Genomic DNA, 14,568 nt, shown 5'->3' on the forward strand with positions numbered 1-14,568 from the left:
AATTCGCGCTCGCTGCGCTCGCGTTTTTTTGCTGCTTTTGTGGTTGACCCTGTACCTACATGCTAACTTGACTGGTGAATGAATAGGAATTTAAACCTATGGAATATCTTTATTATTACGTTAATTTTAATCATGTGGCTCGGCGTATGGTATTATGGTCGGACAATCGCTGTTCAGCCTCGCACAATATTTAACTACCTATTGAGAAAAAAAGGGCTCTCCTCACACTTGATGCAAAAAGGAATCGGCAAAAACTGATAGAAAAAAGCTTTATGTCCACGCAATAAGATCGAAAAAGACATCGCTCGGCATGTTCGGATCGGCTCAACCGACACCTGAAGGTTGAAATTAAAACCACAAACTCACTTCCCTGAACTGAAAAATGAACATTATGTATGCAGAATTGACTGTAAGGGCCTAAGGGGGCCCCGAGCATTGCACTGCCTAGGGGCCCCGACATGCTTAATCCGGCCCTGGTCACACGTATACTGGTTGGCCAGAGGCGAGTGCCCGTTAGTCAATGCTAATGACAGCCCAGGTCACACTCCCCTGCAATCAGCTAAAATGGGGGCTACAGCTATAATTTAAACACCTTTTTATAGCGCGCTCATTCTAAAGGGAGGCTTTTTGTAGAAATGTGGAGATAAAAAATATAAAAATGTATTACTTCTTACTTTTCGTATCTAAAGCCAAATATGTAATAATAAAACAACAAAAATCTTTGTTTTTAGGCTAAGACATTCAGCACACAACCATACCTAATAAATAAGTGTGAGATAAGTATATTATAAAAACCCAATATTTACTCTAAAAATAAGATATACTTACACTGCATATTGATATATAGTTGACATCGTTAACTTGCACCTTGTACCTTGATTTATAATGTTAATGATACAATTACGTCAATTACTACTGGTTGTGTAATTGATGTTCTAAATTACTGAACATTAAATATGCTTCATCGCGCTTGCATGGAGTTCCCTTCACGAACGAGTAAGATGCCACTAGCTAGAAGTACTTCATGCTTGTTCGAGTAAGCTGGTGATTAATCATTTAACGCTAATTGTCGTAATCCTGAGTGACAGTTAGCAAGCTAGGGAAACTGCAAGCGAAGTCTGACAAGTGCTCATTAATGCTCGAGATTAAATTAGGAGAGCTGAGGGTCATTTTGGAAGCAATTAAAAAAGGTTAATCTCTATGATGGCCCACCTTATTTACAACGGTCGCTTAGTTGAAATAATAGTCAGATTTTAAACTGGACTAATGACTGCAGGACTGAATTAGATTGGATTGGATTAGACATTTAATTAAATGTGCCACATATTTTATGAATTTCATTAAAGGTGCTGAATTCAAAAAAGAAGTAGAATGGCAATAGAAATCATTTTCTTAGAGCCAATTAACCCCAGGAATTTTAGATATCCTTTGGAATAGTTTAAACACACTCGTTACATGAATAGCATAACGAACTAGACGAAAATATATGCCAACTGACTATCTGACTAATAGTTAGGGAAGTAGTGTCACCCACTGCCTACCTGCCAGGGGGTAGCGGATGACTACCGGGCTCAATTAGCTTACAATTAGCTTAACGTATTACATCTGTGCTAAGTGAATTCATCCGATACCAAAATTTGCACCTTATGACACTACTTCGCGGCCTATAAATGAAGTCAATAAAGTAAACAACTATGTGCAGTACATAGATACACATCTCACACAACAAATTTTTAGTATTTCCTTTAATGAAGATGCGAGAAAAACGTGCCACATGGGGTGCCGGGTACCTACCGGGTACTACGGCTAAAATTCTTCAACAAAGTTCTAAAAGACGTAAGAAAACTTTTATAAGTACCTAGCTTAGCTTAGTTTCGTTTCACATTGCCAAGGGGATCGGCTGCAGCGGCCGAACTACAGGACTTGTTCTTTAATGTAGTTCTTAACATTTACGATAGTTACCTACATATTCCCTGCAATGTTATGCATATTGTCCTAAAAGAAAAATAGTTATGTTTTCAGGAATAACTTTCAGCCGACACTTTTAGACCGCGCTCCCGTGAGATACAAAGTAGGTACATGCATGTATAGGTATACTCGTACTCTGTGATATAGATAAAATTCAACAAGACAATTCTCATTAGGTGCTTAGTAAGGATTGATTGATTTGAAATAGTATTATTGTTTGTTGGTAATTTATAATTGCACTACAAGTTTTCTTGAGTTATATCCTGAACAAACAATGATTCAATAAAATCATTAATTATTACATTATAAAATATGTATAACTTTCCACTTGCAATACCGATGTACAAATTTGTCGTTGTAATTGAAGCTTATTAAAGCAGTGCTCTAGCCGGACACCGGAACCGGCAGCTAGCCGGGCCCGGACACGTTCCGGCCCGTTATCCTCGCGCGCTTCCGGCCTGCCGGCCTAACGGCTATCAGAGCGTCCGGGTACATCGTGGTACGTAGCGGCCGGATATAGTTAGCCAACACCGCGCCATATCATTGTTGGCATACTGATTACACTTATAAGCGTAGTGTTTATGACGTAGTGAAAAAAGTGAGAGGTTTTTTTATTGGCATATAAACTCTCATACAATTGGACAGTAGGGCGGAAACGATGATTTAAATTTGCAAAAAAGGTTATGAACTCAGAGCCAGCTGGTCGTATTTATTGAAGCTTATTAAAGCAGTGCGCTAGCCGATCGCCGGAACCGTCAGCTAGCCGGGCCCGGGCTCGTTCCGGACCGTTATCCTCACCGAGTGCGTCTTGGTACTCGCTCGTACATAGCGACCGGATGTAATCTGTGTTATTTAATATCACTGTCAGTAAAAGAACAGTCCAGGTAAAGGGAATCAAAATGTAATATTTCATTATACAGATACTAAAATAGATTCACTAATTAGATTCCGGACACACTTGACGAAATTAGATACGGATCTGCAGCATGTGAATTCAACATTCTCTAATTTTAGTTACACCGGTATTGATTGTCAGACTCAACTCAATACACATGCCACTTAACAATATTGCAACTGTGCTGAAAGATAGGGAAGCCACTAAAACAAATACATGATAAATACCCTGTCATTAATAGTTGTTTTCATTATAATACTTAGGTAAGACGTATCCTGCTGCCCATTAGCGACCGTTGGTTGTGTCTGTCTGTGAGAACAGATGACTAAATGGCAAAATAAGCTGGTGGCTTGCTACTCGACGAATACTTATCGTTTATGTAATGCCATAAGTATTTTGAAGTGAAAACTTCTTTAGCGGCGCTGTGCACTTTTTGAGGTGCGGAAAAAATGTTAAACTCGAGACAGCGTAAGACGATCACGTGACCGTAACATTTAGATGGCCACTCATTTAGATGGCATTTAAATCAATAAAGATAAACTCAATGACATTACATGAAAAACTGTTACATGTAATCTCATTGAGTTTTTATTTATTGATTTAAATGCCATCTAGTGAGTTTCGCTCTATTATTAATATAACTCGAGTACTAACAGTGATGTGCTTAGGGGTTTCAAGTAATTAACGCTAACGCTAGATGGCGTTAACCTCAATTATACATAGTGCATTTTGCACTAGTCATTGAGTTTTCACTTCTGCCGTCACTCCCTGAGTTCAACCCGTTGTTTTTTTTTTAATTAATATATTATGTTATTAATATAAATTCTGAAATACCATACAACAAATATTACAAATTCCTGATTGATAATTAACGTGCGTTTCGCGAGAGCCACTAACCGCGTTAACCAGTAATTGCCAATTAAACTAGGGCAGCTTCAATAATATACTGGGCAGCTTAATGTTAAGCAGGGGTGAAATTTTAATGAATTCCGATAATTTCTGATGCTGCGTCATAATGCGTAAAATGCCTGTTTTGCAGACTTCGAAAACACAGTAGGGCGTTTTTTTTTTGTTGTCCCCTACACTTTTTTTTTCAAATTTGAGATTTTTTATGTTATTTCTACTCAGAATCACGAGCTCTTTCTATCCTAATAGGAGAAAAAAAGTGTCCTAAGGTTTTTATTTCCATTCCGTCACCATTTTTCATAGACTTTGTATGGCGGTCGCGCAATGGAAAGATCGAATAATGTATGGAAATTTTGGGACACTTTTTTTCTCCTATTAGGATGTAGAAATAACATAAAAAATCCCAAATTTGAAAAAAAGTGTAGGGGACAACAAAAAAAACTAACTAAGTGGTACTAAAAGCACACTACCAGTTTGTAGCCCTGTTTATAGTGTTTATCAAAAGCTTGTAACTTGTAACACAAGCGGACGTCCCTTTTTGACAGCTTTTGTTAGAAAGGGACTTCCACTCGTATTATAAGTTACAAGCTTTTGAGAAACGGACCCCAGGGATGAATCTGTATTCGTATTCGTATTAAGATTTATTGACGAATTTATGCCACATCATGGCATATTCTTTTCTTAAAAATATAGCGCATTCAATTCATGAATAAAATGAAATTTTTCAACATGGCCTACCATGCCAAACATTGAATGGTTTGAAAAACAGTAATTCTCTATCAAATAGCTATGTATGTCACCCTTTTCCCATTATTAAGACTTAGATGTACCTAATAGATAGCGGTTTGGTAGAGATACATTTTTGGCATGGTAGGAAATGTTGAAAAAGTTCACGGTTGTTTTGAACACCCTATATAGAATCAATGCTAATTAAACAGTTAAATGTTCATAAATATGTATTTAATAATATGTACTTGACTTCAGGCTCTAGCCTAACCTTGACACGACTCATGGTGCATCTCACGTGCATCAATAGGTAAGTGCGAGCGAGATGCCTAGCGAAGTAACACGACTCCCCAGTGCACCAATCGGCGTGAGCGATCGTCAAGGTCGTATGAAAACCTTAACAAATAGTTAAATCAGAATCGGCCTTCTTACTGTATACTCGTCTTATACCTATAGTGTTTGATAATTATAATCGTTAGTGTAGAAAATATTAAAAAATAATTATAGAATTTCACTTAATAGAAATAAATAAATCTTACGCAAAATGACGCATTTTTACTGACTCAAAATGGGATGCTAGGTTAGGTACAGCAGAATATAAATTGTGTGGAGCTTGCCGTTAGATACTTAGTTTGAATAAATAAACTTGACATTGACTTTGAGAAGTATAATTGTTAAGTTACTTTCTCTATAATCATAAATATTAATCTCTTAATACAAATGCAAATGATATTTGCCTACTGTTTCTGAGTGAGAGAAATTTCAATTTACTTTGTCGTAAGTACTTATGTACTTAATTATTTTATCATCACGGAAGATCTATTTTACTTCGTGATTAATATTCGTACGCGTGCCAACTAAATCTAAAAATACTGTCTCATTCCGTCTTTCATTTTCTTTGCTTTATTATAATGTTGTTACCTTAACTATAATCCCTTTGCCGCACGCTTTGATCTAGCAGGATCTTTTGTGCACTGCTTTCGATCAGAATCGCACGCAATGCACAAGAGCTCTAAATCTCGCTTTGAGCCCGGATTCCTGCCAAGTTAGCGAACATCAGTAATGAAGGTTTAATCTGGTGGATTCCTGCATAGCCCGCTGGGAGAGAGTTGGCGGAGCTCCGGGATACCCGCGTAAGTATAATCACTGCATGTTTATGTGTATGTACTTACTTGTCTATGCTAAAATAAAATTTAGGAGCTTTGCATAAGTATGAAAAAGTTAATCATTTACAAACGATGTTATTTCATGCCAATATTATGTACTTAGTTATACACTCTTTAATGCGTATTTAACGGTTTCTTGCCATCTTAATCATTGTCGGTGCCGGTATACCTATATAGTAAGGTATTGTTGAATATAATAACCATTTTTAAACATTTACTGCACTGTTAAGAATGCAGAATCTAGCTTGAAGGAAGAAAAAAAAACATTTATGTATAACTTAGATTGTACTCGTAGTCATTTTATCGTGCAACACTTCAAATTACTGATAATGATAACCTAATTAGTAGTAAGTACTTAGTTAAGTTCCAAAGAGCAACTTTCAGCGCTAAGGAGTAATAAATTGAGCGTGAAGGAGCAATACGTGGAGTTTAAACAACAAGTCTCACAAAAGTAAGTTTGGAAAACTTCACTAGGCAGTACAGCTTTTTGCACTTACCTCAGTATCCGTTCTACTATAATTACCTAAAAGGTAAGAAAGCTCTTTTAAAATAAACTTAGAATAAATTTAAAAGTGGAAAAATTACTGTCTTGGGTGAGACTTGAAAAAAAAGACTAAAAAATTTTTTTTTAAATAATAAAGTGGTTTTTAAAATAGTTATATAATTCGTTTTCAGGTGTTTATAGTCAACCGATACACATATTTTTGCTTCGTAGTATTAATAGATATGGGTCAATTTCTGAACACGATTTTTTTTCTGTCCGTGATGAAAATCGCGGGTTAGCATCAGACAATACTTACCAATTTTTTTTTACATAAAGAAGTCACACTATCACACCGAGTTCCATATGAATTCACTGATTAGTTGGTTTTTAGAGTACACATAAAAATACCTAAAGGCTCAAATTACTACTCCCGTGCCCTGTCCGGAATCTACTTTTGAGCATAATGAAAAATCCTACGAAAAATTCTACATTAGTATCACTAATTTAGTGTCAAATACTTAAACTAGATGATATTTACTATCACTGAGCACATATACTATTAACTTCATTGTGGTAAATAACTCGTGATCGATGTTTAAATTTTGTCCGAGCGCGCGAGTAAAATTTCGTCGGCAAAACTCAAAGGGCTCTGACAGCCGACGTTTGTATTTGAACCGCCTCGTGTCCCGCCTCACCTGTACTGGCAGTATTCGGCTGTCTCTCAAAGCAAGCGGATGTAAGTCAAGCCGCGGCGTGTTCGAGCAAATCGCGTAAGTATTTCGGAATCCGGGTGGGCGACAATTTTTTTCTAATTTCGATGCCCCTTATAAATTTTATTTTCCACACAGCTTTTCAATAGCAATTGTCATATTTAGGAGCCCTTTATGTATCTTTATGTAAGCGATAACATAACAGTTTGGTCAAACACGATTTAAATTTTTGGCGAATTTTTTTATTACGAATTCTAATTTCCGTGCCCTAATTCCCATAACAAATTTACCTAAAACAGCTGATTAAGTGGCACGGGAATTAGAAAGTATTACATATATTGTCAACAAATCTTTTATTGGGGGCACTGTAAGTTAATTGGCAATGTTTACGTCATATTATTATTACTTATATATATTGGCATTGAATATATATTATATGTAATAATAATACGACGTATATCTTTCTATTTTACATTTAAGGAAATCTTAAAGAATGCACAAAAATCTGTGAATAGTTTTTTAGTATAAGTACTATAGTACTTACATACAGGATCGACCCGAATAACCCGGGCAATTTTAATACGTAGGTAAGGTGGGGTAAGACGACACCGGGGTAAGACTATCACTTGTATGGAATCCTTGTACTGTTAGTCTTGCCCCACCTTACCTTATTCATTGATCATATTATAACATTAAAATATTATATAAACATAAAACTATTTCTGGAATTATTACATATTATAATACCTGTACCTAAGGTTACATGAAACAAAATGAATCACATTTGCAATGTTTTGTTTTTGTAAATTTGACAGCTGACAGCGTATGCCGTATAAAGTTTAAATATCTGGGAGACCGAGCTTTGCTTGGAAAACATATAGGTACCTACCTACCTAAAAACTCAAAAATGCGCGTTTTTCCAGAGATAACACCTACCTAGATAGATTTTTCACCCCAGAAAACCCTCATATATGATAAAATTTCATCGAAATCGTTAGAGCCGTTTCCGAGATCCCCGAAATATATACAAGAATTGCTCATTTAATAGATTAGTTGTTATAAATTAGCTTTTCTAATACAAGAAAAATTAAATATATCCTATTCTTACTATATTATAAATGCGAAAGTATCTCTGTCTGTCTGTCTGTTATCTCGTCACGCTTAAACCGCTGAACCAATATCATGTTGATGATATTTTGCATGGAGATAGTTTGAGGCCCGGGGAAGGACAAAGCATCTGGGGACACGGCAGTGCCGCCGCCAAGTCGAGCAAAACAAAGTGGCACGGTCAAAATAACATTTAATTTGAACATGTAATCTAAGAATTAATGCACTTTAAAATCCCTTAGTTTTGTCACTGACACAATCACTCACGATCATCATTATTCTAAGGTACTTCTAGCATACCCACAAGTTCCAAATTTGAAACGTAATTAGGTTTAAGCTTTTTAAGCCAATAAAAATCTAATAATACTGCAATATTAGTCACGTTCTAAAGATCTAATAACTGCATAAATAAGTTTGTAATCCTATAGAAATATATATATGGTTTAAGACATTTATTATCTCATTAAGAATTTACAAAATTCACTTACATGAGATACACTTATAAATCAACATTTTTAAGGCTAGCGTGCACTAATTAATTTACATGTAAACAATATTATATACATACTATAAATATATGCGATAACAAATTTACCTTTTAGTTCTTACAATTAGTAGGGAAAGTAAAGGTACACTACGATGTACGATGTGAGTATGAATAAAGATGTATATAGTTATGATATGTGTATACATAGTATCAGTATGGTATGGGTATGATTACCTGAAAAGAAGGACAGCCTACAAAAAGAGATGGGATCCTATCAAAAACATTACATGTAAAAAGATGCAAATCTCGCAACGCAGTTCTTCTACTACAAAAAAAGTTTTGAGATGTAATGTGAAACCAAGTCGGTTATTTTAGACAATGCCAGGGGGGTATTAAAACCGTAATACTATTAGATACCTTATTAGGGTTCCGTAGCCAAATGGCAAAAAACGGAACCCTTATGGATTCGTCATGTCTGTCTGTCTGTGATAGTCTTACCCCGGTGATAGTCTTACCCCAGCTTACCTCATATGTGGTTAAACAATTGTTTGTGTTATGAATTTATGAAGGCAGCATATTCGATTTCTTCAGATTAACTTACACAATAACTTCTTCTCTCTGTGCCCCTATTTATTTCTTAGTATCATTTCCTATACGGCCATAAAGCAGATCATACACCTTGTACCTATCTACATGCAGATACATAATGACACTTTTTAATGAATAGTTTTGTATGTAAGGCGGACATGTTTACGCAACTACTCAAAGTATTGTTTTGAAATATATATATTTTACTAAGTGTTGCAAAATGGCGCGGTTTTGGTATGAGATGCAATGCCAATTCACAACATTCAGGATCGAGCATAAATATCTATACTCGCCGGTAATAAACGGTACAACACGATAAAATAACCAAAGGATATCACGCACTGGACTGACCTGATACTGCAGTAATGGTGGAATCCTCTCGATGCGACTGGTTCTTCTTTTACGTTCAGCACCTTCTCCTCCTTCACACGCCGGCCGGCGGTACGTTAAATAGTCTTAGGCCTTTTGTCACGCACGATATATCACTAAAACACTTAGTTTTGGAGGCTTAAAACATATAAAGCGATTTAAATCGATAGCGGTCGATACGCATGCCGCGGCGTCTCGCTAGTTCTCGTTTTCGCCAACAGAGGCGCTGCTGAGGCGTTGTCCTTAGCGTGTCGTCCGAGCAGTTTCGGACGATCCTATTGGCTAAAATGTCAATATTGTATCGTTGTGAAGTGCGTTTTGGCTTTGCATCGATAAACGGTAGAAGCGCGCGGAATTTTGATTAATTACTTAAAAACTAAACGTTAAGAACGGAACATTCCGCCCACCAAAATACCAATGGGATTTTCCCGAAAGAAAAAGAAAACGTTACTTAACTATTGGTAAAACTACGATTTACGAAACTAATCTTAAAACTAGGGAATGCTGATAATGGGAGCGATTATTCGGATGGAAGGGGACATAGTTTGACCAGGGGCCTTTTAACTAAGTTATCCTTCGCGGTTCGCACGGTAGCCACCCGAACTACTCCGTCAGGTCCGTTATGGAGAGAGACAACTCGTCCCAACGGCCAATGAAGAGGAGGTCGGTTCTCGTCTTTGATAAGTACGATTGAATTTACGGTTAACGGTGTTGAGTCTTTGGTCCATTTTGCCCGCAGAGTTAAGGCGTGTAGGTACTCATTTTGCCAGCGTTTCCAGAACTGCTGTTGGAACGCTTGGATGAGCTGCCATCGGTTTAGTCGATTAAGTTTAACGTCCGCGTAGTCAGAGTCTGGCACTGCGGTCAGGGGTTCTAATGTCAGGAAGTGACCGGGTGTGAGGACGTTCAGATCGTTAGGGTCGGAACTTAAAGGACACAAAGGCCTCGAGTTCATAATCGATTCAATTTGGGTGAAACATGTCGATAATTGTTCGAAGGTTAAGACCTGGTCGCCAACGATGCGATATAAATGTGTCTTGGCGGCCTTAATCTGGATCTCCCATATCCCTCCAAAGTGTGGAGCGGACGGGGGGTTGCGTTTGAAAGTGATACGTTCTGCGTGCGAGGCTCGTTCGATACATGCCGCTAGTTGTGAGCTCGCGCCGACAAAGTTAGTACCACAATCCGAATGTATGACGTTACAACGGCCACGGCGGGAAACGAAACGACGTAGGGCTGCGATGAAGCCGTCGGTTGATAGCGTTGACACTACCTCCAAGTGCACGGCCTTTGTGCTTAGGCACACAAACAGGCATAAGTAAGCCTTGTCGATTTTCGCACCGCGATGGGATCCGAGTTTGATGCGAAATGGACCACCGAAATCAACGCCGACTACAGAGAACGGTTTAGCCTGATTGACTCGAAAGTCAGGAAGGTCGCTCATGAACGGTTGCAGAGGCTGCGGATGAAGACGATAGCAACGGATGCATTTCGAAAGCTGGTGTCGTATCGCTCGCCTAGCCGCGAGGATCCAGAATTGTTGCAGGACTAAATAATGAGTCGTATTTAGACCAGGGTGAAAGGTTTTCCGATGGACGGATTCGATTACGCGTGTCGTAAGTACACACTTTCTAGGCAATAAGGCAGGGTGCTTATGTTCGAATTCTAAGCCGGAGCGCGCAAGTCGTCCGCCCACCCTGAGAATGCCTTGGTCGTCTAGGAACGGATTTAGTTTGCGAAGACTACGAGGTAGCTGTTTTCGCAACCTAAGTTTCGATATGACATCGGAAAAATGACGATCTTGGAAATGCTTGACGATTTCTAGTAGCGCGCGATGGCGCTCGATGTCCGTTATGAGCAAGCTTTCAGATCGTGAAGCGGTGCTACGCGCGTTGGTACAAAACCTACGCACGTAAGCTAGAATGCGACAGACTTTGTCCAACGACGAATATCTCTCTAACAGCTGATCGATTATTGACGTTTGCTTGATAGGTTCGGTTTGACTTGTTACGAGAGTTACACGACGCTGTTCGGAAAGTACGACGTTATCGGTGTTGCGATCTTTCGATAGATCTGTTGGCCATTCAGACGGTGAGTGAGAGAGCCACTCTGGGCCCGCCCACCATAGCGTATTGGTGAGAAGTTCCCGAGGCATCTGCCCTCGTGAACAGATATCTGCGGGATTCGTTCCAGAGGGAACGTGTCTCCAGCAAGCGGTAGGAACGATGTCCTGCACGTGGCTAACACGATTTGCGACGAATGTCACCCAACGAGAGGACGGAGCGCGTAACCAAGCCAATGTAACGGTTGAGTCGCACCAAAGGTAAGTTTCTTCGACAGGCAGCCGCAGCGTGTCCTTGACGAACTTGATGAGATCTGCAAGCAGCACTGCTGCGCACAATTCTAATCTGGGCAAAGATTGTTTCCGGAGAGGACAAACTCTCGCCTTTGCGCAAACGAGGTGGACGCGAACGGAGCCATCAGACTCGGTGACACGTAAATATACGACGGCGCCATACGCTACCTCAGAACTGTCACAAAATCCGTGCAACTGATACGATTGAGCACCTTCGATGGTGAATTTGCGAGGGATTTTCAGATCTCTAACTTGAGGAAGTTGCTGAGAGAAATTGCTCCATTGGGACACAATTTCCGGAGGAGGAGTTTCATCCCATGAAGAGCCGAGAATCCAAAGTTTTTGGATCAAGGCTTTGGCTTGGATTGTCAATGGAGACAAGAAACCCAAAGGGTCGAAGATTCTGGCGACCTCACTTAGAATCGTTCGTTTGGTACACGGTTGATTCGAAGGTTGGACGTTAAAAACGAACGAGTCTGAAGCGGGTTCCCATTTAAGGCCAAGGACCTTAACGGTGGTGTCTTCGGCTTCGGTAAATGCGATGGCGTCCGAGAGACACATTTCCGAGGGCAAATCCCTAAGAAGTTCGGGTCGGTTGCTTACCCATTTTCGTAGCTCGAAAGCGCCGAGCTTGAAGAGTGCGATAACCTGTGACTTGATGTCACAAGCGTCATCCAGCGAAGAACTTCCGGTAACGACGTCATCGACGTAAATATCAGAAGTTAGAACGGTTTTGGCCTTCGGGTACTTATGACCTTCATCGTTGGCCAATTGCTGGATCGTTCGGCAAGCAAGAAACGGAGCCGAGGAGACCCCGTACGTTACGGTGTTCAATACGTATTCCTGAAGAGGCTCATCTGGGTGAGCTCGCCAGAGAATACGCTGGTAATCCCGGTGATGCGGAGCAACGGTAATTTGACGGTACATTTGGCGCACGTCGGCCATAAAGACCACTTCGTGCTCCCGGTAATGAAGAAGAATCTCCGCAATGTTGGATTGTAACTTTGGGCCTGTTAATAGCGAGTCATTAAGCGATTTGGAGTGCGCATCTCTAGCTGAAGCGTCAAAAACAACGCGAAGCTTCGTTGTGGCGCTTTCAGGGCGCAGAATGCAGTGATGCGGCACATAAAACTTGCCTTGACCCATGTGCTTAGCAGGCACCAAAGTCATGTGACCACTTTCGATGTAGTCGGTCATGAAATCAACATATTGTTGTTTCAAGTCTGGATCACGAGAAAGGCGCCTTTCGATAGCATGGAAGCGTCGTAACGCTATCTCCCGAGAGCCTTCAAACACAGGCTCAGCGTTATCTTTGAAGGGGAGACAGACGACGTACCTACCAGTCTCGTCACGGTAATGCTCGTTTGTGAAACTATTTTCACAGAGTTGTTCATCTGGGGTTAATCGGGAAGAATGTGGAACGGTATCGATTTCCCAGAAGCGTTGAACGATATTGTTTAAGCTGTCATCCTTATTAGGTGTAGGTACACTTAATAAAGACGACGATGCTAGTCGGATTCTTCCGACAATCAGCCATCCGAAGACAGAGTTGAGAGCACGCGGTTTATTGACGCAGCGTTTCAAACGTTGGTCGAGAAGTGACTCAGCAAAGACATCGGCAGCGAGCAAGACATCAATTGGACCAGGAATATCAAAACCAGGATCAGCTAACGGTAATGTTTTGAGTTCTTCCCATCCACTCGTATTGAGTCTTCCGATTGGTTGTTCATCACAAATGTGCGGTGAAACAAACATTTCCAGGCGGAAATGTACGGTATCCTTGGCACCTATATCGCATGTGACCTTGCCAGTCACTGTTGCGGGTGCACCTCCTAGGCCGCAGGGCCCCTCACTAGTCGGTGTAGGCTCCAACTTTAGCCGTTGAGCCGCTTGTGTAGTGAGAAGATTGTTTTGACTCCCGGCGTCCAATAACGCCCGGAATGTCTGAAACTCGCCTGAAGCATCACGAATTTGGACGAGCGCGGTTGCCAGTAGCACGGTCGTATTCGAAGGTGAATTGGACGGAGTCAACGATTCTTTAGCCAGTAAGACGACTGAGCTTGATTTTTCACCAGAAGGTTCAGGATTGCTGGCAGCTTGTTCCCGGTGCAACAGAGTGTGGTGCTTCCGCTTGCATTTCTGACAAGAGAATATCGATGTGCATTGTCGCACTGAATGAGACGCGTTAAGACAGTTGTAGCACCATTTCCTCTCCGTGGTAATAGCCATTCGTTCATCCACCGATTTAGCTATAAAGTCCTTGCAGGCTGATATGTTGTGCTCTTCACCACAGAAGGAACATTTTCGGACAACTTTCGGAGTTCCCGAAACTATTGGAGTTCCGGAAACTTTCGGAGTTCCCGAAACTTTCGGTTTCACCTCTTGTTTGTCACCACCCTTTGGAAGGGGGTTCACGGTAGGAGAGAGGAGTGTATGCGTGACGCTATGTCGCTTCGGTTTCTGTAAAGTTCCCGTTGCCTCTTTAGAAGTATTCGCGTTTTTAGAAGTAACGGCGGTAAAGTGCGTATCGCGCAACAAAGCTTCGCTTTTCGCGTGTAAAAATGCCCTAATTTGCTTGTACTGAGGCATCTCCACGTTGGTGTGTTTCTCCTCAAACTCGCGTCGCAGCTTTGTATCTAACTTGGCTAGAATATTATAACACAGGACAAAGTCCCAATGTTCGGTCGGTAACTTCAACTGTTTTAAAATAGTTAGATTTTCATCGATTGTATCTAGCGCGTGTCGAAAATCTTGAGCGCTAGTCGTTTTAAAACTGACATCTAAAATGTCACGCCAACACGTAAAA

The 14,568-nt window shown here is 40.3% G+C and overlaps 1 protein-coding gene across 1 annotated transcript; it reads right to left on the minus strand.

Moving 5' to 3' along the window:
- Positions 1-9,926: 9,926 nt before the first annotated feature.
- Positions 9,927-14,351, minus strand: LOC134650833 (uncharacterized). Its single transcript, XM_063505766.1, has one exon. The coding sequence runs from the start codon at positions 14,349-14,351 to the stop codon at positions 9,927-9,929; it is 4,425 nt and encodes a 1,474-aa protein (XP_063361836.1).
- Positions 14,352-14,568: the final 217 nt, after the last annotated feature.

Source organism: Cydia amplana, chromosome 9 (assembly GCF_948474715.1).
Source record: "Cydia amplana chromosome 9, ilCydAmpl1.1, whole genome shotgun sequence".
NCBI lineage: Eukaryota > Metazoa > Arthropoda > Insecta > Lepidoptera > Tortricidae > Cydia > Cydia amplana.